The sequence below is a fragment of the Fukomys damarensis genome, unplaced genomic scaffold (genome assembly GCF_012274545.1).
Source record: "Fukomys damarensis isolate Sample0158 unplaced genomic scaffold, DMR_v1.0_HiC HiC_scaffold_14, whole genome shotgun sequence".
Taxonomy (NCBI): domain Eukaryota; kingdom Metazoa; phylum Chordata; class Mammalia; order Rodentia; family Bathyergidae; genus Fukomys; species Fukomys damarensis.
The window spans coordinates 66,894,176-66,917,137 of record NW_022900926.1 but is presented as its reverse complement, the minus strand read 5'-3'; the positions used below and the strand labels follow the sequence as shown (position 1 = coordinate 66,917,137).

The window sequence follows — 22,962 nt, the reverse complement described above, 5'->3', positions numbered from 1 at the left end:
TATATATGTTGAATATGTCCGTTAATTATTACTTTAATCCAAAATCATAATTATGTGACAAATAAGCAACCTGTGAAGAACCAGAATAGCAAGAATAAAAATTAATCATGTGAACAGTGTATAAAACAGAGTAAGTAACAAAAAATAGAGAAACAAAAATGAGAGGAATCACATGTAAGAAGAAATAAGTCAAGGATTGAGAGTAGCAGTTTTTAATGCAAGCACTTATAAACTAAACGGAAAAGGCATTCAAATAAATTCAAAAGAATTTTTTTGTTTGTTTTTTGAGACAGGGTCTCACTATGTAGCTCAGGCTGTCCTTGAACTCACTGTGTAGCCCAGGCTGATGTTGAACTTGGAGTGATCCTCCCGCCTCAGCCTCATGAGTGCAGGGATTACAGATGTGTGCCACCACTCCCGGCCTCAAAAGAATTTTTAACAGTCTATGCATGGGTAGAGCATACACGTTTCTGCATAGAGTTCTGCTTCCTTAAATGATGATTGTATTTACATTATTTTGTTTCGAGAAATAAAGTTATTTAAAATAGATACATTGCTATATTCATAGCAACTTAACAATAAATTAAATTCTATCAAAAATGGGCCAATATGACCTATAGATTTCTTACTATCGTTATTGTTCATATCACATTATAGGTTAAGACAGAAGTGAAGGTGTTAACGAAAAACTCAAAAGGGAAAGTTTGACTTGAAATAGTTTAAATTTGAAAAAGAAATTTTCCTCAATTACTTTGCCAACGAAACCTCTGATCTCATCATACTCTACCCTCCTGCTGATGTCACTCCCAAGTTAATTCTGCAAACTATGCAAACTGTCTTTGTATTCCGCAAATATAATTTCAGCCAAACTGACTGAATCTACACAAAAGAGCATCCGAGTCAGGGTCGTTATTATTATTCACAAAAAGCAATGGCACCGCTACTCACAGTGTCTCGGTCAGACCATTTCATTTTTATGAGAATGGTGAGCTGGAAAATCACATCAGAGATGTGCTGTGAACATCCATATTTATCACACACTGTCTGAGTTACACCAAAACCATTCAGCAATCTACAGAACCCATTTAAACTTCGAATAAAATATTTCAGATCTTCATGAAGTTTCTCCATGAAAAGTAAGTTTACTTTCTGATTAGCCTGATTCTACCAAACTATCTATGTACTGTCAAGACTGCAAATATACTACCAAAATTTTCTGAAAAGAGCATACTAGGGTTTCTTATCCCACACCATTTGTAAACAGTTTTTGGTGTTTGTTAGAAATAAGCTGTTGAGTGTTAAAGGGGGCAGAAACATATGCTAAGTGAAATCAGGAAATTTTGAGTTCTCTTGTAAGCAGACTAGAGTAGATACTGTAACACAGAGCTCAGCTACCCCATACAGGATACAGACCATCCTGGAGCACAAATTCTGGTAGTGGAAGGCATTTTACCGAGCCCCCGTCAGTAACTGCCCTCTCTGTAGACAGCCTCCTTCCAAGGACGTGACTGTTCCCCGAAGTCATCTGGTTGGTGGGCTGGTGAGAGTCATAAAACCACTGCCCCTTTGCTTCACAGTAGTACAGCTGAAGGCACCAAAGACCCTGTGAGACTGAGATCGCTGTGGCGACTGCACCACAGATCACCTTCTCCTTGTGCCTAATCCAACTCTCTTTATTCCTCCACGAGCACTGAATCCAGGGGCGACAACTTCCTGAAAGCAAATATTCATCCAAAACTGTTTCCTAGCAAACCAGACCTAAGAAACTCGATACCCAAGTGACCTAAGGAAGGGTCAGTGGGATTTGGGAGTTAAGTCTTTCATTAGCCAGTTGTCAGTTAGTTTGTATCCTTGACATAAGTGGGATATGGCTGCTCTTGGGTAATGCAGGCAATTATAAAAATATTCGATGGCTCTTAATCAGAAAAATTTTTTTCTTAGAAGACTTTTAGCACTGTGTAGAGATATGTTTACTTCCACAACCACAGGACACTATTAGCATCTAGGGAGTAAACATGTTATAATGCACAAGACAGACCTCCACAACAAAAAAAATGATGTGTGAGGCTCTGTATTGGCCAGCTTTCCCATTGGCTCAATGCGATACCCACCACACACAACTTGAAGGAGGAGAAGTTTGATTTGACTCCTGGTTTCAGAGGATTCAGTCCACGGTTGGCTGGACACGAGGCAGAAACATCATGGCAAAAGAATGTGGCAGAGGAGAGCTGCTTTGTTCAAGGTGGATAGCAGAGCAACAAACAGCACCAGAGAGAAAGGGGCCAGGGCCCAGACATAGACACCAAGACCCTGCAGAAAATGTGAATAGATGGTCTTCATCTCAACCTGATGAAAGTCATCTGTGACAAACCAAGAGCCAACAGCATACTAACTGGTCAAAACGGAAAGCTTTAAGTCTAAAATCAGGAACAAGACAAAGACGTCCACTATCACCACTTATGTTTAATATAGCTCTAAATATTAGCCAGGGCAATTAGATAAGAGAAAGAAATGAAAGGAAGAAGGATAGGAAAGGAAGAAGTTAAATTATTATTTCAAATGACATGATACTCTACATAGAAAATTCCACCAAAAGACTCCTACATTTAATAATCAATTTCAGTGGTATAGCTGGATACAAAGTGAACATTCAAAATCAATAGCCTTCCTGTACACAATAAACATCTCACTGAGAGAGAAATGAGGGAAACCACACCTTTCACGATAGAATCCCCCAAAATGAAAATCTTAGGAATCAATCTAACAAAGGAAGTAAAAATCCTTTACATTTTGAAAAATACAGTATTCTTAAAAAGGAGATTGAAGATATCAGAAAATGGAAAGACATCCCTTGTTCTTGGTTAGGAAGAAGAATACTATGAAAATGGTCATACTTCCAAAATTGTTATGTAATGCAATCCCGGTCAAAATGTCATTAGCACATCTCACAGAAGTACAGAAATAAATACTAAAATGCACTTTGAACCAAAAGAGACCCAGAATAGCAAAAGCAATTCTGAACCACAAAGGCAAGGCACAATCCCTGACTTGAAATTATACTACAAAGCTACTGTGATAAAAATGCATGGCATTGACAATAAAGCAGACAAGATGATCAATGGAACAGACTGAGATGCAGAAACAACTCCAGGCCCACTCAGACAGCTACTTTATCTTGACAAAGGGACCAAACACCTGCACTGGAAGAAAGATAGCCTCTTCAATAAATGGTGCTTTCTATATGTCAAAGACTAAAATTACACTCTCACCATATACTAAATTAAAATCAACATGGATCAAAGATCTATATATTAAAATAGAAACAAATCTGCTGGAAGATAGAACAAGTAAAACTCTGGGAAACATAGGTGTAGGCAAAGACTTTAAAACAAAATCCTGACAGCACAGGAAATTTCACAAAGAACAACCAGTATCTCACCTTATTAAAAATCTTTTGCCCAGCAAAAGAAACCACCAACAGCATGAGGAGACAACCCACAAGGTAAGAAAAAATTTTTGCTAGGTGTTTCTCAAATAAAGGACTAATATCTAGAATATATAAAGAACTCAAAAAAACACTCCCCAAATTTAAAGACCCAATCCAAAAATGATCATCTGAAATGAACAGACATTTCTCAGGTGAAGAAGTAGAAAGGCAAATAAATATATGAAAAAAATGTTCAGTGTCACTGGTCATTTGAGAGATGCAAAATTAAAACAACACTGAGATTCCATCTCACTCCAGAAAGAATGGCTATCATCAAGAAATCAACAGACAACCAATTCTGGGGAGGCTGTGGAGGGAAAGGAATCCTTTTCCACCGTTGGCAGGAGTGTAGACTAGTGCAAGACTAGTGTAGACTGTGGAAATCGGTGTGGAGATTCCTCAAAAGACTAAAACCAGCAGGCCAGGATGTAATTCAGTGGTGCCACACCTGCGTGGCAGTCATAGGGTCTTGAGTTTGATCCCTAGTACCAGAACAAAACAAAACAAAACTAAGGGCCAGGACTTTAGCTCAGTGTTGCCACAGCCTGGCTCTTAAGTGTAAAGTCCTGAGTTCAATGCTCAGTGAAAAAAAAAAAAAAAGAAAGAAAGAAAGAAAAAACTAAACTAAAACTAGAGGTTCAATTTGACTCAGCTATTTAGGTTCCTGGTGTCTTCCCAAAAGAATTAAAAGCAATATACCACAGTGATATATGCACATGCATGTTTATAGTGGCACAGTTTGTAACAGCTAAATCTTGGAAACAGTCTAAATGCCCATCAGCCAATGAGTGAATAAAGAAAAGGTGATTTTTTTTTTTTTAGTGCAATGGATTACTACTCTGCCACAAAGAAGGATAAAGTCAAGACATTTCTAGAAAATGGATTCTCCTTGCGACCATATTCTTAAGTGAAATAAATCAGACTCTGGTGTTAGAAACAAAAAGTGCAAATAGAGACCAAAATGTATAATAGATATTATGGAAGAAAATGCTCAAATGGGAAGGGGAACCCCCTAGTTCTCTAGGGTGAAGGAAGGAAAGGAAGGAAGAAAAAAGGGAAAAAAGGAGAATAGAAGGAAAAAATGGAAACAAAGTTTTTGTATATAAGAAGAGGAAGCGGGGTTGAAGGGAGGGGAGGAGAATGGGAAAAAATAATCAAGATATATCAGGTACAGATACAAATTCCTTAGGATGAATATTATCATTTTGTATATCTAAAATGTATGCATAAAATTGATTAATTTTTTAAAATCTGTTCCCATCCAAGGATAGGAGATGTCTTATCAGTAGCCTATACCTCATTTACTCATGTTCAGAGCAATGGAGAACATAATAGCTACAAAGAGTTTTTATAAAGCCACACACACACACACACACACACACACACACACAGCATTAGAAAAATAACTGTTAGACAATTGTTTTTTATTTGTGTATTAATTCAGTTAATATTAATTGACACCAAACATCCAAGTCCCTATGCTAAAACTTGGTCAGAGAAAGCCTATTTGGACGCAGAGATTAATTTCAAAGGAGTCAAGGTATTTAAAACACTCCTAAAATAAAACATTAGCTACTCCAGGAGTTGCCTCTACAGTGCTACTGCTGAAAAAAAACCTTAGAAATGTCTTTGAAATGATGGAATAGTCAGGCCTCAAGTGCAATAGTGCAATGGTCTAGAGGCAAACACCGTGGCTCTACAATGTGCTGTGTACAATGTGGAAAAAAATCATTGAATTACTCTTCGTTATTCCCTCCATTAAAACTGAGAGTACTAATGCCACTGGGCCCATAATTTTATTGTAAAGATTACAGGAGACTATTACTATAAAGCAGTCTATATAACACTCCATGAAGAGTTAATATTTAATCAACATTTGTATTTTATAAGGACCATTTGAAGACGTGAACTTTTTTAGATTATTTTGCGAGGAGAACTCAGGTTTGCTCCATTTCCCACTTAAAAATATACCTACTAGCTTGCAGTTTTCAGTGAAAGGAGCCATTGTTGACAGCACAGCAGATTGCCTTATACAGCTCTTGCTACAATCAAAATAATGCATGGAGATCATTCAAGACCTTTCAGCAAGGAGCTCAGAACACTTTGCGAATGTTATCCCATTCTGGAACATGCCAACAGTTTTATCCACCTCCAGTGCTGACACCAGCCACTCCACCCATCCTGTTCCATTTGGCAAAGTCAACCCCAGTTTGAACCTTTGAGAGGCAACAGAGAGGCACTCACTTTCACATGCAAAGAAGAGAGTTCATATTCAAACCCTGCCTGAATAATGCCAGGAGTCAGAGCTATTTACTTGTTGTAAATGTTTTTATGGAAAAAACGAATTTAAAAGCTAAATTAATTACATCAATAATTCTGATTTGCTACACATACTGAGGCAAGACTATCTGAAAAAGCCCTATGTCCTCTTCACGAGTTAGGTTTTAATTCTCTCTTTCTCCAGGAACCCTAGTTCTAGCTTTAAAGCATAGTTTTGAGTATAAAAGATCATTTTTTAAAAATACAGATCTCTTTGTGATATGGGGCTGGAAAATGAATAGTCAGACATTCACATCACAGCAGAAGGATTAAGGTCACCCACATCCTTGAGCAAAGGAGACTTCAAAATGCCTCTGAGTAACTCAGGTACTCATTTTGTCATCATTCTTGGTGTACACTGGTTACTCAAATTGCTACTATGGGTAATGGAATGGAAAAGCTTGCTGACCTCAAAATCTATCAGAATTTTCAGAAACCATGTTACATTGGATGTTCAAATTATAAGGGCAATAAAATGTACCGAGCATGATTCCAGCAGTGAAACAGCACACAGTCAATTTTGAACTATGCAACTCTAGAACATGAAATCCAGAGCAAGAGATATGCTTGCCATGGTCTGATGGATTTCTGTCTAAACAGATATGGCAAGGCCTTAGTTCATGAATGCTTCTGTTTGTAAACAACTCAGTTCCTGAACAGAAGCTTCCAGCAAAATTGTGCTTCCTTTGGCAAACTCTACAGTGGGTGACGAACGTGATCCTGGTAGTCTCCCCACAGGAACAAGAACACGGCCATCTTCCCAGAATCGTGGAATGAATTAAGTATGAAGGGAGGCGCCACTGTACTCAGTACATTTCTCTACCACCCATCCGCTTCAAGCTTTCTCCTTGAAGAATGGCACACTGTTCTTAGAAAATGTTAAAGCCAGAATGTGGACTCTTCTCACAACAAGATGATCAGCCGATTACTATGACTGAAGTCATCATTTCTTTCCTGGATTATTGCAAGAAACTGTAAGAGGTCTCTTGACTTCCACACTTGCCACCCCCATCCCCGGCAGCAAGCAGTCTTGCTAGTGCTTTGAAATAAACACACCATATCACTCCTTTGTTAACTATCCTTCATGACTTTCTGCTTTTCTGAGTGAAAAATCTCATCTTTGCCATCGCTTTGGCTGCCATCCCTGATCTTGTACTTCTGACCTTCTGGCATCCTCTCCAGTTTGGTCTTCTCTTCTCCTCCAGCCACTTTGAGTTCTTTGCTGTTGCTTGACACTTGTGTGTTTGTATTTGTCTTGCTGGGCTGCTCTTATCCCCATACATCTGTGATTTCCCCTTTATGGGCTCTCCTCCCTAAAATATGTATATAAACTAATAGGAAAAAAAACAACAATAATTACAAAAAGAAACTAGAACCAACCTCCTCGCCACTCCTTATCACCCTAAATCTTCATATGTGTCTAACACTCATCACCATCTAGCATACTGTATATGTATCTATTTGTCTATTTTCTGTCTTTTCCCTTAGACTGCACCCCCTTGAGTGTATTGACTATTAAGTTCAGTGTACTGTACATCCTACTTCTTAGACCAGAATCTGTATATATACACAACAAGCTCAGTACACATCTTTGGAATTCATAAGTGGATATGATTCTTCTAATCAGAGTTCATAGACAAGTGAACCTTTCATCAATTAGTCATACAATAGAAGGCTTTCATATCCATATTATGGCTTTAAAAATAAACAAAGCCCACTACCCACGGTGCTCTCTGATACTCAAGAGAAGACTAGGGCAATTATATGAACTTTAGTTGTCAAAAGGAAGACTTCAAAAATACCTTGAATGGGAACTACATATAATAAGGTAGATTTAACAAGAGGAAAGCTTGCTGAACAACATTAGTTTTCTGCAGGATAGCACTCCCAATGATATGAAGGAATATACATGTTTCTATTGCAGATTCTTCTGAGCAGGGTCTTGTAGATTAGAATGTTTATATTGTTATCACTGGCAGTGATTTATCAAGACTCTCGATGTACTGGTCCAAATACCTACCAGTATGCAAGATCATCTTGGAACTGCCTACATCAGAGAAGGACAGATGGTGATCATCAACTAAGGGTCCCTGTGTAAGTGGGATTATTTCATTAATATAACCTTTTTTTTTTTTTTTTTTTTTTTTTTTTTGGTACCAGGGATCGAACTTGGGTCCTTGCGCTTATAAGGCAGGCAGCAGAACCACTGAGCTAAATCTCCAGCCCATAATATAACCATTTAATGGGCCTTGGTATACAGCATGCCCTAGGACAGACAAAAGGCCTTGTCTTCATGCAACTTGACAGTACCAAAAAATAATAACTAAAAAGAATGGAAATAAGGGTTATAAAGAAAGAAGTATAGGAAGGAGAAGAGAATTTGTAATTTTGTATAAAATGTGTGCTTTGGGGAAGGAATAGAAGGAAATTGAGGTGGGGAAGGGCGCCAAGCTATGTAGCTAACTTGGGAACAGCCTTCTGATCAGGAAATAACCATGCAGTTTCGGCCCAGTTGACTGTGGATATGGGTCCCGTGTTGTAGAAAGAGCCAGAAGACTAGAATTCAATGGAGGGTAGGTAGCAAGGGGTCAAGAAATTAAAAATTGGGATGGAAGGTGTAGAGAGAGGGTCCAAACAAGCAGTAGAAATCTGCTGGGGTCGGGGCTTTTGGGAAGATCAATAACATGAACTGAGGTACATTTGATTGGGTCACCCCAGCTGTCGTACAGAGAACAGACCGGAGGGGAGCCACGGTGGAAGACCACAAATCAGGAGGCTTTAGGAGGAATTCAGGTGAGTGATGACAGTTTGGAGGAAGATGGTTTGGGTCCAGAGGGCAATGGTAGACCCTGAGAGGATGATGACTTTTAACCCCTAAAAGTAAATCTCCCGACTCCCCTGCCTGGCAGGGCAGGTGAGTACCTTCTGTCCTGATTTCCCCTACAAGTTTAACCATATGAAATGCATGGAAAGTCAGGATGCTTATGCAAGAGAAATAGTCCCAAATGTAAGAAAAAGCAAGCTGTTAAATTTACTCAAAACTTGTATCTCCATTAAAATCTTTCCTACCTTCCCCCAAAGCACTACTAAATATTTTCCTACTGGAAGCTGCCTCACACCTTATAAAGTTCGATTCAATCACTCTAATGATGCCACTATTTTGCTCTCTCCGTTTTCCTTGCAAGGCCTCCAGACGAAAGTCACCTACACGTACTAATTTTACTAAATGCCCTGATCCACGGAACTTCTCCTAATTGCTAACCTTTACAGTATATGGCCGCGCTCAACCTGTTCCCCGTTTTAAGTGACAAGCTCCTAAGCTGCAGAACTTGCTCCTCGGCATGTGGCTGCAAAGTGACTGAACCTCACGTCGTCCTCGGAGCTCACAGCAGCCCCAGCGGGGTCGTCAATGATTTCTAGATTGCTTCCTGCGCTGGCTTCACTTTCTCACACACTAACCTTCCCCGGTCCCAATTCCAATTAAAATGTGTGTTTTGTTTCCTCAGGGCAGTGAGGTTGCTACTGGCTTTATTAGACTTCCCTTTCCGGGTGGCCTACTTCATCTGAGAGGCGCTGTGTCTCGAACCCCAGAGGGGTCCGCACTGCAGGAATGTGAGCACGCTGGTGAAGGGTGGTCCAGGCCTGCAGGCTTTCTTAAATCACATCACGTGTGTATCTGTTCATTCTATGTAAGTATAACTCTGACTATGCTTAAACACTCTCTGTATGCAGGGGAGTAGGATTTAATAAATTATGTTGACTATACAGAGTACAACTGGGGCCCATTCTGCCCTTAAAGTGCATCGCAGACTTGAAGACTGTGCCTAATTCATTCCACACCCTTCTATCCTCAAGCACAACAAGTGACCAGCAGAAGAAGACTTAGATCAAAGTTTAGCCCAGTGGGGTCAGGTTGAAATATTCTATGTCAGTCACTTTTCTCGCTGCTGAGACAAAATACCTGATTCCCAAAGTTAAAGGGGAAGGGTTTATTTACTGCACTATTTGTAGAGGTTTCAGTCCATAATCAGCTGGCTCCAAGGCAGGGATGGCAAACAGGCATCGCAGAGGAGAAACAACACGGTGTGCACAAGGCAGCAAAGGCAGCAAGGGACCTTCACAGAGCCTTCCTGTCCCTTACTCTGGATCCAGGCTGCCAATATTAGGGTTGTGCCAAGATAGGTGTGGTAGTGCGCACCTGTAATCCCAGCACTCGAGAGGCTGAAGCAGGAGGATCGCTGTGAGTTCAAGACCAGCCTGGGCTACACAGTGAGTTCCAGGTCAGTCTCAACTACATAGTGAGACCCTGTCTCAAAACACAAACAAACAAACAAGAATAGGGTGGTGTGAAGTGAATCAGTGGATTGATTTAGTAATCATCCACCCTTATCCCAGCATCACACACTTTAGATTCAGCCTCCTCTGACAAAGCCCCATCTAAGACTGCGTGAGACTTTGGGGGAAACTTCTAGACGCAAACTGTAACATATTCCCTTGCTAGAGAACCCAGTCTTGCTTCAGGCTCTACTTAAAAAGACAAAGAAAACTTAGAAGAACTCAGCAAAGAGATTAAAGCAACCATTTATAGGAAAGACGAGAGAGATAAAAGAAAGAAAAAGCACTGGAAAGATTTAATTTTGGAAATAAAGAATAAGCACATTTATAACTTCAATATGTGAAATATTATCTACTAAAATGAGAGTTTCTGTCAATTTATGTCTAACAAAAGTATTTAAACTGTACACTGAGGATGAAATTTTCAAACAGTAAATGCTATTAAAACATGGAGAGTTGCTGTTGTTAGACAAATGTAAAATCACGCTGTGCATGTGTGGAGTATTTGGTTGTTTTTTTTTTTTCAGGGGATTTGAACCCTAGGCCTACACACTGAGCTATATTCCCAACATCTCACCATATTCTTTTTTATTTTGAGACATATTCTAAGTTGCAAAATTTCCCGGGCTGGGCTGCAGCTTGTGATCCTCCCCCTTCATGAATTCCTTAATCCAGCACTGAACTTTCTGTCTCCTCAAGTCTATGTTTCCAGAAAGATGTTATATACAGGATAAACCCTAGGCAAGCAGGTGAAATAGGAGCCTTATTTTCAACTCTGCTTCCCCTTAAATTACTCCTTGACTCTTCAAAAATTTTCTTTCTATTCCCTATGGATCTACCATCAACAGAGTACCAGACAGGTACTACTCCGTCTCTTCAGAATCTACCTGAGAGTCCCCATAATCTGGCAGGACTATGACCTTCCTTACCTAGTTGCTATATTCAAGCCCAAGTAGCCCAGAACTAATTTAGGGTAAGCAGATAACTTCATCGAGCGACAGAAGCCGTCTTAAGACACACTCAGCAGTCCAGAATTCCTTAAGCTCTGACTTTCCCAAAGGATTTGATAAAATAATCACTCTAGGGAGACACCAGTCCATGGAGCCAGCTTTGTACCAAGAAGAGGACGACAGGTCAGAAAATTATTTAAATAGAACTAAATGTGACTTTTTGCTTTATCTAAAGGCTCTCAAAAAGTCTTGCTGTACAAAGTTTGATTGTGGAATAAATACCACACATACAGCTCTTGATTTAACTTCCCTCATCAGTTGGTCCCTGCATGTGCCCTATTAGATTTACATTTTCTCACAACTGAGAGCAGCCTGGAGATTAGGCAGGAACATTAAGGGCACATGGCAGAGACTGCAGGGAGTCTGACTGAACCACAATGTCCCACACCCTCCCGGGGACTGACCATTCAAGTGACTTCTGGGAGAGGAATGAAGTGAAATCATGTTGCTTCTCAATTACATGGTAGGAGGTGCATGTGTCTCTTCCTCTTCTCTTTTCCCACCCTGAAGCTAAATAGAGAAGATCTAGAGGAACCAAGGGACGCAGTGAGGAGTCTGAGCTCAGAATGAACAAAGCCTCCACATTGGACTTGACCGAGAAACTATCTGTGCGGACTGCAGATCTTTACAGAATGCAGGCTGGCATGCTGACTAGCAGTATCCAATTCTGAGATGCACAGCTCCTGAGCACCATGTTTGTAATATCTGTAAATATTAAGATTTCGGGACTGCTAAGTGACCACTAGGAAGGATGAATTGGTCAGACAAGGACAATTTCTGTAGTTCCCCTTCCTCTGTAATTTCTAACTTTCCCAACATGCTCAAATATCTGGTGTCAAGAAGAAAACATTTTTTTCAGAGGTAAACTTTGTTTTTGTTTTTAAAATTAAGGACAAACATGAAATTTGGGAGGAAAATAAAATAGGTCTTACCCATTATTCTAAACGCACAGAGCTTTGTTTATTCCGTTACAAATTCAGTACTTCATCTATTCACTTACAGTTTTTTGAGAGTGGGGGGAAGCTATGAGTGTTCACAGGAAGAATAAAAAGAAATGTTTATACTTCCTCCCACATTACGAGTAATTTAGTATCAAACTGTGACACCAAAACCACTCACTTGATCAAAGCTGTGGATCCCCATTTCCAAAGCACAGAACTTTCTCAGGATTTAAAGTAGGGCCAATATAACTGGAGTAAGACTATAAACTTGTAATAACAGGATGTCTCCCCAGCTCTGAGAAATGATTTCCAGTGGCTCTGAATAACTAGACATCATCACTGTCCTTTACAGTTCCAAAAACCTACTTCCAAGTACGTTCTGTATTATGTATATCTCATGTTCTGTTTCATGTGATACCTACAAGCTGTTCTGTCCAAAACCAATTCGTTTTTTATAAGTTCAGCTGTGATCTACAGTTCTTTCCACTAAGTCTCTTCCTTAATCCCCCCCCGTTCCATATTGTATGTATATATACCGTGCTTCCTTCCCTCCCTCACATCCTAACACCTTCATTTAATCACATCTTAATCATTTGTCTGAAAAAGCCACCGATCGCTTGTTGTTTCCTTCCAGATGCTGCTGTTGAATGACTCCCTGTGGACTTCACCTAACATTCCATCCATGTTCATTTGGCCATCCAGACTGAGATCCCAGCACTCCAAACCTTTTAAGCTCCTTCTTTCCAAGAAAAATCATAGCTAACACCATTATTTCCTCACAAAAACAGCTAACATCTGCAGACTGAAACAACAAAACAAAGAAAAAATGTTGCACAGTCTGCTAAAGTTGGATGCAACCTTTATCAGTCATCTTACGCAATAAATCAATGTTCCTCTTTACAATTCCTGTTTTTTAAAAAAGTGGCCAATTTCCATTTCCCCTCAAAGGAATAGTGTGCAAACAGGTATATATGATGCCTAATTAGTCTGTATGTCTTCCAGCTCAGTAAACTAAGCCTCTTTTTGGAAATTCAATCTCTAGTATGTGCTAATATGTGCTGGCTCAATATAATTGCATTCTGTATGTAAATAGCTGATTTCAGTGAATTATTATTTAGTTCAGTAAATAAACTAAAATACCTTAAAGCACTGCTTATTCTAAATAAGCAGCATACAAGGTTTAGTAAAGTTATGTATGTCTAAGAAGGTACTAGTATTAATAGCAGTACTAATAAAACTACAGTATTCTGTAAAATCATTATTAAAACTTTGATCTTATTTGTCCTGCAATCTTAATGAAGATTCCTTATGAAGAACCTTGTGAAGGTTCCTTTATAGAAGTGAGACAATTATGACCCTACAAATAAGACTGAGAAAAAACTCAGTTTTTTAGTTCCCAGCTGTTTCCTGTACAGCTCATAATAGCCTTTAGTCATGGGCTTTTCAGATCAGTAGTCTTAGGATTTTCATGTGCTTACAAATCCTCTGTAGAGCTTGTTAAAGCGGCTTCCTAGGAGCATCTCCAGATATTATGATTCATTTGACTTGTTGGACCTACGAATTTGCATTTCTAATCAGCTCACAGATGGCGGCCATGCTGCTGATCTGAGCAATGCAGACTGAGAACCAGAGCTCTCCTCTAAGGGAACCTAAAAAAATACATTTTTTGTGCAATGATACTATAATAGCAGCCCAACACCATCAAATGTAAAATTCTTCTATCAGTATAATGTAGCACAGATAAAAAAGTAGATTACAATTTTTGTATTAATATATATTCGAATTCCACAGTTCAAACAATGTTTTCTAATTACTTCCTTTAAAATGTTATTATTTTATTTTTAAGTGTAAATGGTTTGTCTTCCCTTATAACATTCCAAGAAGTTTTTCTCAGCATTTAAGCCATAACACCATATGTTTTGAACAATTTTATAAAATCATATGAAGTTCACAAGTCACTGACACATTCTTCTATCCTTCTTTAACCACCTAGTGGTAGTTGAGAAATTCCAACACTGGGAACATATGCATACATTAGAGTGTGCTGAAAGAAACACACACACTTATAGACAGTACATTCAATGCTGAATTCTTTGAAGGAATGGGAGATGTTGATTGTCAGCAAAGGCCTCCAGGTCACCTGCCTCCACTCTCATAATCCCTGCCCTCTCGGCAAGTGTGTTCTGTCCTTGTGGAAGGAGGGGTTAGAGCATCAACAGGTTTGGTCTAACAATAAGGGTAGGTCCTCCTGTCCAAAGTTGTGAAATTAATTACAAGTCAAGTAACTGAAAATAGTCATTTTAGAGCATATTTGAGATACAGTGAACGCTTTAGTTATGACTGGCCTGACAAACAACTGGAGCTGCAACTGGAATTTTAGTTTTAACTTATGACTGAAGTCTTGAGTTACAACCCAAATGCTGGCCATTTGTGCTTCCAGATGGTTTCAGATACAGATTTCACCCTTCAAGAGCTCTGGAAGGAACATAAGCACATTCTTTCCTGTGTGGGGTTAACTGAGAAATCCAATACCAACAACAACAACAATAACAACAACAACAAACTTACAACCACTAGAATATTGTTCAAATTTTTAGATGCTAAGTAATAATTTATATTATTTATATTGCTATATGTTTGGAGAGAAAGATTATTTAAGCAAAAATATAGAACACAAAACACACATCCTCTAGACCAAATATAATTATACTCTGCTTATAATACAGATAGCAGAACAATACAGGATACACTTAGACTTTCTGATTTTTAGTTCTCATGACTTCTACTGTATAAGGGAATTGTATATCTTATTACTTTTGCATAAATTTTATTTTCACATGTATTTTTCCTTCCTTGGAATTAATAAAATATCATTACTTTTATCACACATCTCAGCACATTTTAAATATTTTAAGCCTCATAATAAGTGTTCTTGACATTCACTTTCTACTGTGCCTACTGATTAAAAATTGAAAATACAGCCAACTACACTATGAATCTGGAGACAAAGGAAGTAATTATATGTAGTTTAATACCAAGTATTTTACATGTCTTCATCAAAACTAGCTAAATGGAAATTTACACAAAATTGGCAAGAAGGATTATATTTTTATTCTCATTTCCCAATAGCTTGAGCAGGAGCTGCTGGGCTTCTTGGCTCACACTCTTATATCCATTCAAATTTAAGTACTTTTCGCAATGTGTCAGGCTCCCTCAGCATCTTACCTCCCAAATAGAACTATACTGAAGTTCTCATCATAGCAGAGAGTGTGTAGGTCTTAAAAACAGCTGCTTTGCCATTAATTTTTCTTTCTCATGCATTATCTTTTTTATTGTAAGATTGTGTACAATTGCCGGGAGCAGTGGTGCACGCCTGTAATCCCAGCACTTGGTAGGTTGAGGCAGGAGGATCACGGTGAGTTCGAGACCAGCCTGGGCTACACAGTGAGTTCCAGGTCATTCTCAATTACATAGTAAGACCCTGCCTCAAAAATCAAAACAAAACAAAAAGATTGTGTACAATTTGTGTCATCATCTTGCATTTCCAGACAACTGACAGAAAAGTGTTTTCTATGCTCTGAACATTTCATGCCTGATTGATAATAATTTTTTAAATATTACAATATTACCTCAGCACCAGTTAGTTGACTGAAGTTTTCTCTTTTACTTCGTGAAAAAAAATAAACCCAAATTTCTGAACAAAATGAGAATAAGAATAATTAATACAATGTGTATCATTAGCTTCAAAGTGGCTGCTATTCAGAATATAAGACACGGACCAAAAGATTCTTACAAAGAAGAAACAAACATATAATCATACAAAACTGAAGATTTTCTTATTGCAGTTATTGCCAATCCCATGTTTTACACCACACACTGTGGTTTTGGGTGGTTTCTTAGAAACAAGAGTAATATTCAGTTGTTAAAGTAAAGCAAATTGATTCTCTCCAACGTATTTTTTTCTAGGAATTTTCAATATGTACAGGAAATCTATGTGCTCCATATTTGATATAATACAACTGTATATTTCACATAAATATGATTCTTCTGATAACTTCAACTGTATTTGCTTTGAGTTTGAGCTACTTATGGAAAAGCAAAGGAAGGGTTTACATCACAGAAATTGTCTGTAAAGCTATTTACCTGGGGATGGAGAAAGCAGCTGGTGAACTAAAGCTCGTAGGCAGAAAGGAGAAATTCATGAAAAGTTACCAGGAACAACGGAAAAACTTGAAAGATGTAGAAGAACTTGTCTCTGAAGGATAGCTAATTTATTCATGCATCTTACACCTCACGTTGGAAATGTTGAGCCTCAAAATGAATTAATAAATGAATTAATTAAATGAATTAATAATGAAAGGTCAGCTCTGTCATCCTAAGCCTTTGTGCTCGACAACAATTTGTTTCCTTAAAGTGGTAGCAGAATGTACAACTTGGCTAATGTGGCAAAAGGAAACGATTATCTTAAACTACTAAAAGAGTAGAGGAAGTGGGAGGCAGAGGGGGACAAGAAAAAGGGAAAAGAAAAAATATAAGAAAAAGAAAAACATGGAAACAATGTCTTTGTAAACAGGGAAGGGAGGAGGGGATGAAGGAAGGGCAGGGGAATGGGGAAAAATAAAAACCAAGATAAGTCATGGAAAGGCACAAGATCCCAATGATGATTGTAACTGTGTTGTAGAGCTAATGTGTACCAATAAACTTAATAAAGATAAAAAATTGGTACTGCATAGCTTTGTTCTTACAACTGAAGTTCTTACTGGTCAACAGATAGGGAGGATGTCATAGAAGAAAAGCAGGCTCTGGAATCTGCTGGGTGAGAGCCTTAGGAAAAAGTTTACTAACTCTCTGGGCTTGCATTTTCTCATTTCAGAAATAACAATGACTGACTCTTCTTTACAGAACTCTAGGAGTTTAAGTTCACCATTTGATAGAGTTTTTGGTATTATTACTATTGTTATCATTTTTATGCAATTTCCCCAAATCTTTTCAATGATGCTCTGTTAAGAGTTAACAAAGTATTTAGTATTACATATATTCTTTGATTTGTTCCAAGTGTAAAGTCCTTGCAAATATAGAGTAAGTGTGATAAAATAATGCTATTCTCCCTAAATAATATATTTTTTCTTGTTTGGTTTTGGTTTTTTGAGATAGGGTCGCACTATGTAGTTGAGACTGACCTGGCTGGTCTCAAACTCACAGTGATCCTCCTGCCTCAGCCTCCTGAGTGCTGGAATTACAGGACGTACCATCATGCCCGGCCCTAAATAATATATTTTGATTAAAACGAATGATTGACAGTCTTTTTAATAAATTATCACTGTGTCATTCCTACTGAAAGGTCAGCTCCTATATTGTTTCTTCCGAGAGCAATAAGATTTAAGACATCTAGATCTCTGGGGATGAGAATTTATGCAAGCTTTGAGTTCCTTCTCCTTAACTCAAGTTTTCATTTCAACATTTGTTAAAACATACATTCAGTGGAATTATATCAAATTAAATATTAAAATCTTGTCATGAGGGAATGGGGGCTAAGTGATAGCAGACACTCCTGAGTGAACCCCTGAATAACTACATCTGTTTCTTCACAGGCCTTGGAAATAATCCTTTAAACATAGCCCCCAAAACCAGCCAAATCAGCCCCAGATTATCTTCAGCTTTAATGTCTGACCAGGCTCACAGCTCTCCGTAAAATGTGAGTCTAGATATGTGCCATGTCATTTTAAAAATAAGGGAATTCTCAAGCCTTAAATCTAAATTCTCAAAAAGTAGAAATTCTGTCTAACAAAAATAAGATTCATATTTTGACTTAGACATTAACCTATGACCGGTTTCTATTTCACAGTGAAATAAATACAGATTGAGTGAAGCATTTCAAAAGTGAATGCCAAACTTTGTACACCCAGCGGGTTACAGATGTAGGAACGTGGTGGCAGTGAGCCACTCTACTTCCTTCAAGATCCAAAAACATTTGGAAGGAAACCCCAAAGAGAACATGTGTTTCAGACATCTTTCCTTTCAGGGTTTCCTGCCTCTTGTTTGCCAGACTTCCTAGACCTCATTTCTTGTTAATAAAGTTCAACAAAAGGACCTTATGAAATGCTGATTTCATAGAGTATAACTTGCATTTAAGGAGTTTTTACTTAGTTGAAGCCTCCTGCCATCTGTACTTCCCTACTTCACAAAATCAAAGGAGCATGACTTGGAAAGTTACAAGTAGAAGGTGACATTTGAGGTGCTCACTATAAGAGACAGAGCCAAAACACTGACTCCAGACCAGAGACTGAATCTTAGACACTGCAGCAGCGAGGCTGTTTAACCCTGAGGACACTGCTGTACCTCTCAGAGTCTCTGTCTGCCTGAAGATGGAAAGTCACTAGGCAAGTGCTCATTAGGCACTGTTTGACACAATAGAAACACAGATAGGAAAAGTGGAACAGAAACTGAATTCCAGTTTTTTGGTGCTTTACAACATGAATAAAGGAAAATACATTTTTTAAGTTTCTTTAGTAGTAGGATTTCAAAATAGACAGCTTGAGACAGGCATTTAGTTCAGTAGTTCCACTGCTTGCCTTGCAAGCACAAGGTCCTGAGTTCAATTCCTGCTACACGCACAAAAAAAGACATTATAGAAGCAACTGAAAAATAATAAAGAGCTAAAACTAGCAATTCCAGTACTATAAAACATCTTGCAATCTTCAGAACTATTATTATTTTATCTTTCATGTAATTAGACACATAATCTTACCAATTAAAAGTCAGTAAACTTTGCTTAAAGCAACTAATATTTATTCTGTTGTATCAATCAGCTTTCCCACTGTTAAAACCAAATACTTTACACCCACATTTTTTTTTTTTTTTTTTTTTTTGGTACCAGGGATTGAACTCGATTGAACTCGGGTCCTTGCGCTTGCAAGGCAGGCCACCAAACTGCTGAGCTAAATCCCCGGCCAAGTTTTTTGGTTTTTTTTGTTTTTTTGTACACCCACAATTTAAAGGAGGAATTATTTATTTTTCTCATGGTTTCAGGGGATTTAGTCCCTGGTTAGCTGGCTCCAAAGGAGAAACATGATGGTGAAAGGGCAAAGCCTCTGAGTTCATTGTCCTCAGGAAGCAGAGCAGGGAAACAGTGCCAGAGAGGGAGGAGCTGGAGACCAGATACAGACCATTCATGTTTGATCCACCAGACATATTTGGAGATGTGCTTCACTAGTCGCCTGGGCCACTCCAAAGCAAATCAAGTTGACAATTTACATTAACCATAACATCCCACCCTTTGTCATCTTGACACCCATACACCTCTTCTTAAATCATACTTAATCTCCAAAGAAACACAGTATGAAACACATAATTACACCTCACGTGATATAACTATCCTGCATACAACCAAAACACAATTTTCCCTACCCCCAGAGTCTCTAGTCCAGCATTGCTAAAAAGCCTAAGTCAATGTCTTCTTTGAAACTAAAGGGTAACTCTTAGCTACAAACTCTTTAAAATTCAAAAAGCAAAACATGTAACACATGAGAAAATGAAATGGAAGATCAGAGCTGCAAAAACTGCAAAGACTTCAGCTAGCAGAATTATTGGAATAATGTTAACAATTGTGTTTAATGTGTATCAATAAATAAAAGAAGACTGAAAATACTAAAAGAGCAAGTTACATAATTCTAATATACAATAGAATAGGATAACTATTACTATTCCAGAAGATAGAATATCAGATTAAAGCAAGACTGAAACTCAGCAGGTTATGATTTTTTGAGCTCTGACTATCACTATAAATTTTCTAAAATCAGGTAACAGTATCCATGCCACAGCCTGAATATTGGGCTGCCTTGAAATTTCCTGGGCCAGTACCAGTACCCTTAATCCCAGTTTCCCAGAAAGTCTCAGGACATAGGCAAAATAAAGATTTTTTTTTTTTGCCACTGTGTAACATGCATGGCTCTACTTACAGCATTCTAGAACTTCTCTAGCTTACTTTTCCAAACTTTTCCATACTTGTCCAGCAAACAAGTTCCAAAGTCTTCTGAACCACATAATCAGCTATAGTCACAACAACAGGATCACTCCTGGTCCCATTCTTCTCTTAGTAAGCTTTCCTATTACTAAGACCAAATATCTGACACCCGTGACTTAAAGGAAGGGAGATTTATTTGGCTTATGGTTTCACAGAATTCAGTCCATGGTCAGATGACTTCAAAGTAGGAACAGTATGGCAGAGAGGTGTAGCAGCACAAAATGGCTAAGTTCACAGTGGCAGGAAAGTGAAGCAGGGCAGTGGGACCAGAGTAGAAAGGGCCAGAGACCAGATACAGTACCTAATGTCATGCCTTTGTGACTTACCTAGACACAGGCATAAGCAATTTTTGCTCATCTCCTAGGCAGTTCCCAAGTCAATCAAGTTGACAGTCCATCTTACCAACCTCAGCCACGGATATTTACTAAAGTTATTATATGTTCGGTTCTGTAAATATTTAATGAGGATCTAAATATTTTGGTGTTCTGTATAACAGAAAGAAAAATAAAATAGAACAGTGCCCTTTAATAAGAACTCAGTATAGCCATACATGAAAGATTTAATAAAGGGCTATTTCAATCTACTTAACACTCCTTGGTAAAAGGTTCTCCATAAAAGCAGAAAACAAGGATATGTCTACTAATCACTATAAAAGAACTGGGGTTGATCGAGAGAGAAAGGAAGATTTTACAAGAAAATAAACACAGTTTCTACATTTATAAAAAGTGAATGAGCATCCATCCTCAAATCAAATTGGAAAAATATAGAGCCAAGTTTTTTAGATAGTGGACATCAAAGCCAGGGCCTTCTCATTGGCCTGCATGCCCAGGCATTTCTATATTGTGTACTGAGACAGAGACTGAGTAAGCTGGCAAGTTGCCCAGGCTGGGCTTGAAATTGAGACCCTCCTGCCTTATCTTCCCACAGTGGTGGGATTACATGTGTATAACACCATGCCTGGCTCATAAAGCAGTTTTTATGATCCTCTAGCTTCTAATTATTTTCTTATAAGGTACATTAGATTAGATATGCAGATTAAGGTAGATTCATAGGTTGACATGTCTGCATACACATTCATACTACCTGTGTATGTTTGTAGGTCTAACTCTCCATGCTATCACTGTTTCAGCTCTGTATGTATCTTTAGTCCTCTTTTTCTGTCCAGGAATGCTTTCTAGCTATCCACATTTCCCCCGATCCTCAAATCCAGCTCTACCAATGAAGTCCACTATTCTCTAACTCCACATGCACTGGATTTAAAAAATGGAATAGATCTGTGCTTTGAATTGCAGGAAAAGAAAACAAATTAACAAAGGAATGGAAAAATTGCCTTTTAAAAGAACACAGGAATGAAGAATGGCAATGTAGCCTGGCTAGTTCCCTTGAGATAGAAGCTCTAGTGACTTCAATTTTCATAACATGCTATCTCCCCTCCCTGCAATGGCTCTCACCATGCTGCCTGTATCAGATTGCCAGATCCTAGACTTTCTTCTTTTTAGATCAGCAAGGCAATATCCATTCCTCCTTACAGCTGTGTTCCCTTCATCATGACCTACAATTATTTTTGTATATTTTGCTTGTTTGTTTGGCTGTGTTTTTGGTACTGGGAAGATATCACTCATGCCAAGAAAGTGTTCTACCACTATACCCCAGCCCTGTATTTATAAAATTTCTCAGAAAGCTTTTTTATTGTTACTTGACATTCATAGTGATTAATATATATAGAATTCTTCTTAAACAAAGTCTGCTTTTTTGATGTTTGAGGAATAGTATTCACCAACTGATATTTTTTTCTTAAAGAAGATACCATAAAAATTTACATAAAGTGGTGAGATGCAAGAGACAAAACTAAAAACACCCGGATAGTCATTTAAGACTGAATTCTGATCATTCAGAAAAAAAAGAGAGGTGTCCTAATTTGAAAATAGCAAATTCTGGTAACTTGAAGATAATCTCTTGCTAGCTGAATGATTACAATTAGGCTCTACAGCCAAGGATGTAGCTCAGTGGCACTGTGCCTGCCTGGCAAGCTCAATGTCCTGATTTCAATTCCCATCATTGAAAACTTATGCCAGTGTTCAGAAACATATTAAAATATTCACATCCAGTTCTCTATGCAGGATCACAAAAACAAATACTTTTCAACACACAAAGGTAATCTTAATGTCCGAGATATCCTAATACATGAGTAAAAAGAGCAAGTCCTACTTAAAGGCACTCGTGTGTATCTACATTCTCAGTGTAATAACAATCAAACAGATTATTTCCAGAGGTTACATTTGACTCACCTGGGGAGTAACATACATCTCCTGCCTAGGTTAACAGTAGTAAAAAGAACAGTAGGAACTAGGCTTCTCCATGCTGCTTTTGTTTACAAGGCTGCAAGTAGGCCTGACAATCACTTTCAAATCCAAATTTCTTTTCATGATTCTGACCATGTGTTGCATGCCGGTGACCGTTGATGTCACGGATCCATGCTGTCTAGCCTCCTGGTTGATTAGGGACACTATAAAGAAACAAAACTAAAAGCTAAACGTGGAAGAGGCAAGAAGAAAGGGTCAGGGAAAGTTACAGCACAGAGTGAACAAGCATAAAGAAAGCCAGAACACTTGGAAGAGCTCGGAGCTAATGAAAAAACAAGAAGATAGTGCAGGGGGAGGGAAGGATATAGAAGCCAGCTGGAATAGAGAGAGCAAGGCATACAGGAGCCAACTGAAATCCACGGACAGAAAGCAGTGAAGATTGAAGGGAACAGGACATTTATTGGAAACCAAGTTGTTTTTCCTTTTGTATCCAATGCAAATCTATTCCAGGCTGAACTCTAGCTTCAGCCTCAAAGAAGACAGA

At 38.4% G+C, this 22,962-nt stretch overlaps 1 protein-coding gene across 1 annotated transcript in view; it reads right to left on the bottom strand.

The window, feature by feature from the left end:
• Hmgcll1 (3-hydroxymethyl-3-methylglutaryl-CoA lyase like 1) overlaps positions 1-22,659 on the bottom strand; it is a 122,279-nt gene extending 99,620 nt beyond the window's left edge. The window contains exon 1 of the mRNA XM_033763413.1: positions 22,404-22,659. Coding sequence (XP_033619304.1) covers positions 22,404-22,421 — 18 coding nt within the window. The 5' untranslated portion in view covers positions 22,422-22,659. The remainder of the gene's footprint in view (positions 1-22,403) is intronic.
• Between the last annotated feature and the right edge of the window lie 303 nt (positions 22,660-22,962).